This window comes from Triticum dicoccoides, chromosome 3A (genome assembly GCF_002162155.2).
Source record: "Triticum dicoccoides isolate Atlit2015 ecotype Zavitan chromosome 3A, WEW_v2.0, whole genome shotgun sequence".
Classification (NCBI taxonomy): domain Eukaryota; kingdom Viridiplantae; phylum Streptophyta; class Magnoliopsida; order Poales; family Poaceae; genus Triticum; species Triticum dicoccoides.
Window position 1 is genome coordinate 576,007,694 of NC_041384.1, and position 2,631 is coordinate 576,010,324.

Here is a 2,631-nt window from a genome sequence, read left to right on the forward strand (position 1 = left end):
TTTCTTGATGGTTCCTATGCTTTCTAATAAAATTCTCATGAATTTTCATGAAAAAGAATCTACAACAATTAAAAGGTTCATACTTTTTTTAAAAATAACATTTAAAATGTTCACAATTTTTTTAAAAAAGTTCACCAAATATTTTTAGAATGATCGCATTTTTCAAATAATGATCATGTCAAAACAGTGTTCTCAAATTTCAAACATTGTTTTTTCTCCTCCATAAGAAAAGCTCTTCTTCTCCCGTTGGCGGCGTCGCCGATCCGTCCCATCTCCGATGGCCTCTAGGCCATGGAGGTGCGCAGGATCTCGGCCCCCCGCCGGCAGGAGGGACCCCCGTTCTCGTTCTTGTTAGATTCAGCATCTTGGTTGGGGTTGTGTGGCGGCGACGATGTCCCTTAATAGGAATAATGTCTCCCACATTCTATCCCCGTCCCGATGGTGCATCTAGTATCATCGGAGGGTGTGTGGAGGTTTGTCTTCGTCGGATCTTGCGGAATTCGGTCGGTGCTGGTCTTCAGTGGATCTATTTAGATCCGGTATTCGTTCGTCTTTGTTCAGGCATTTACAAGTTTGATCCTTCTAATCTATAATTTTCTTCATCGGCGATGGTTGCTACTCTGGTGCGCTGGTCCTATGATGCGTTATCACGATGACTTCCCGACTGTCTACTACAATAAGGTTTGCCCGACAACGGCGAGGGAGGGGCGATGACGGCGGCGCGCCTTCGGCTCGCTCTAGTGCTTGTAGTCATCGTTGGGTGGTCCACGAACATGATTGTAGTTTTTATTACCTCTATTGTTCTTTGTACTGCCATGATTGAAGATAAATAGATTGTAAGTTTCTCGCAAAAAAAGAACATTGTTCAATATTTGAAATAAATATGTTTTTCGTGTTTTCTAAATGAATGAAAAAATGAAGTGAAGCCCATAGATAGGAAACAATAGAACACCAAAACAAGAGGCAAAACCACTTGCTATGCTGCAATCCTGGATGCGCCCGAGGGCGGGGGAGTTGGGGTGGATTTGGTGTAATTTAAGGTATGGTCAGACTGCCTGGTTTGACGTGGTGGACACTCTTGGGCCTCTCTATATCGGATCCGGCTTGCTTGCTCCCTTCCCATGTTTTCATCCGTACTTACACTTCATCCTACGGCTGTTTTTTTTTCTTTTTCCTTCCTAATCTAATCATCCCCTGATTTTAACGAGGTGGGCCCAGGCCTTATTTTGTTCCATTGAAATCAAGTCACGTACGCGGTAGCACGGATGAGCGCACACGTAGGGCGCAGGCAAGTCTCGTCCCTCTATATCCATCTCAGATTTGGGTTTGATATGAAAGGGCATCCGTCCGGGTATGGTTTTTTTGACTGACTAGTGCCCGGGCCATCCACCGGGGCGTATAAGGAGGGGTAGGGGTGGGAAGTCCGGTTGTAGACGCTCTTATACAGTAGGTGACCAAACACACCTTTTATCTTTTAAATCCAAGCAATGCTCTCAATTTTCTAGCGTCAACGATCACATGCATGACAGTGAATTAAGGACCAAGCAAAACTCCTGGAAAGATAAGCAGCAACTTGTCAGTTGTCACAGGTACACGCATGCAACGAATCATACATATATTCATATACGTGGCGAAATTTCGGCCTCGTGACTTCATTACCCCTTCCTTCATAATCTTGACTTAAACCCAAGAATTCGCTCCAAGTATTTTCATTTAAGCTTTGCTCCTCTGTCATCCACGGATCCACCCATAGGAAGATAGGAAAGAATAACCCCCCATTGCTCTTTGTTGACTTTACATGAACAAGGAAACCAGAAGATAAACATTTAGTCCTCATTTGGTTTGTAGTAATTTCATAGGATTTCTACAGAATAAGATTTACAAAGGAAAATTTCCTTTGAAGCCCTTTGATTTGTAGGAATGATTTCCTATTTCTATGTAGGATAGGAATCAATCCTTCACATTTTAAAGGAAAAAAACATTAGCTAAGACTCAATGAAAAAATTCCTATCATATGCATCAAATGACATCTCTTTCTCTATAAAAATTAAGATGCATGTCATCTCATTTTCTATGATTTTTCTATACCTATGATATTTCTATCCTATGAACCAAAGGAGAAGAACCAAAGGAGAAGGAAGGAATCCAGCCATGGCCGACAGTGTCGCCATTGGCGATAGCATAGCGTGTTACGCAGGCCGTCAACCCCTCGGGATTGGGGAAAAGTCGGCACGGGGACGTGGTAGGGCCCGACGATCCTATTCCATCCGCTCCCGTGCCCCGTCCAGACTCCGGAGTGTCCCCACACAATAATACACCGCCGACGGATTGTATCCCTCCTCCCCTGCTCTGCCGCTGCAGCTATAAATCCCGACCCCGATCGATCGATGGAGATGTGGAAATATCGGGTCGTGGGATCGGTTGCTGCCCTCCTCTTGCTACTCGCCATCGTCGTGCCGTTTACTCAGACCCAGACGCAGAGCGCACGGGACAAAGCTGCCATGGCGGAAGACGCGGGGCCGCTGGTGGGAGGCATCAGTGACTCGCCGATGGGGCAAGAGAACGACCTCGACGTCATCGCGCTCGCCCGCTTCGCCGTCTCCGAGCACAACAACAAAGCCGTAAGCCCTC

General features: G+C 45.7%; 1 protein-coding gene across 1 annotated transcript in view; it reads left to right on the forward strand.

The window, feature by feature from the left end:
* Window positions 1–2,324: 2,324 nt before the first annotated feature.
* LOC119269304 (cysteine proteinase inhibitor-like) overlaps window positions 2,325–2,631 on the forward strand; it is a 1,700-nt gene continuing 1,393 nt past the window's right edge. The window contains exon 1 of the mRNA XM_037551100.1: window positions 2,325–2,621. Coding sequence (XP_037406997.1) covers window positions 2,388–2,621 — 234 coding nt within the window. The 5' untranslated portion in view covers window positions 2,325–2,387. The remainder of the gene's footprint in view (window positions 2,622–2,631) is intronic.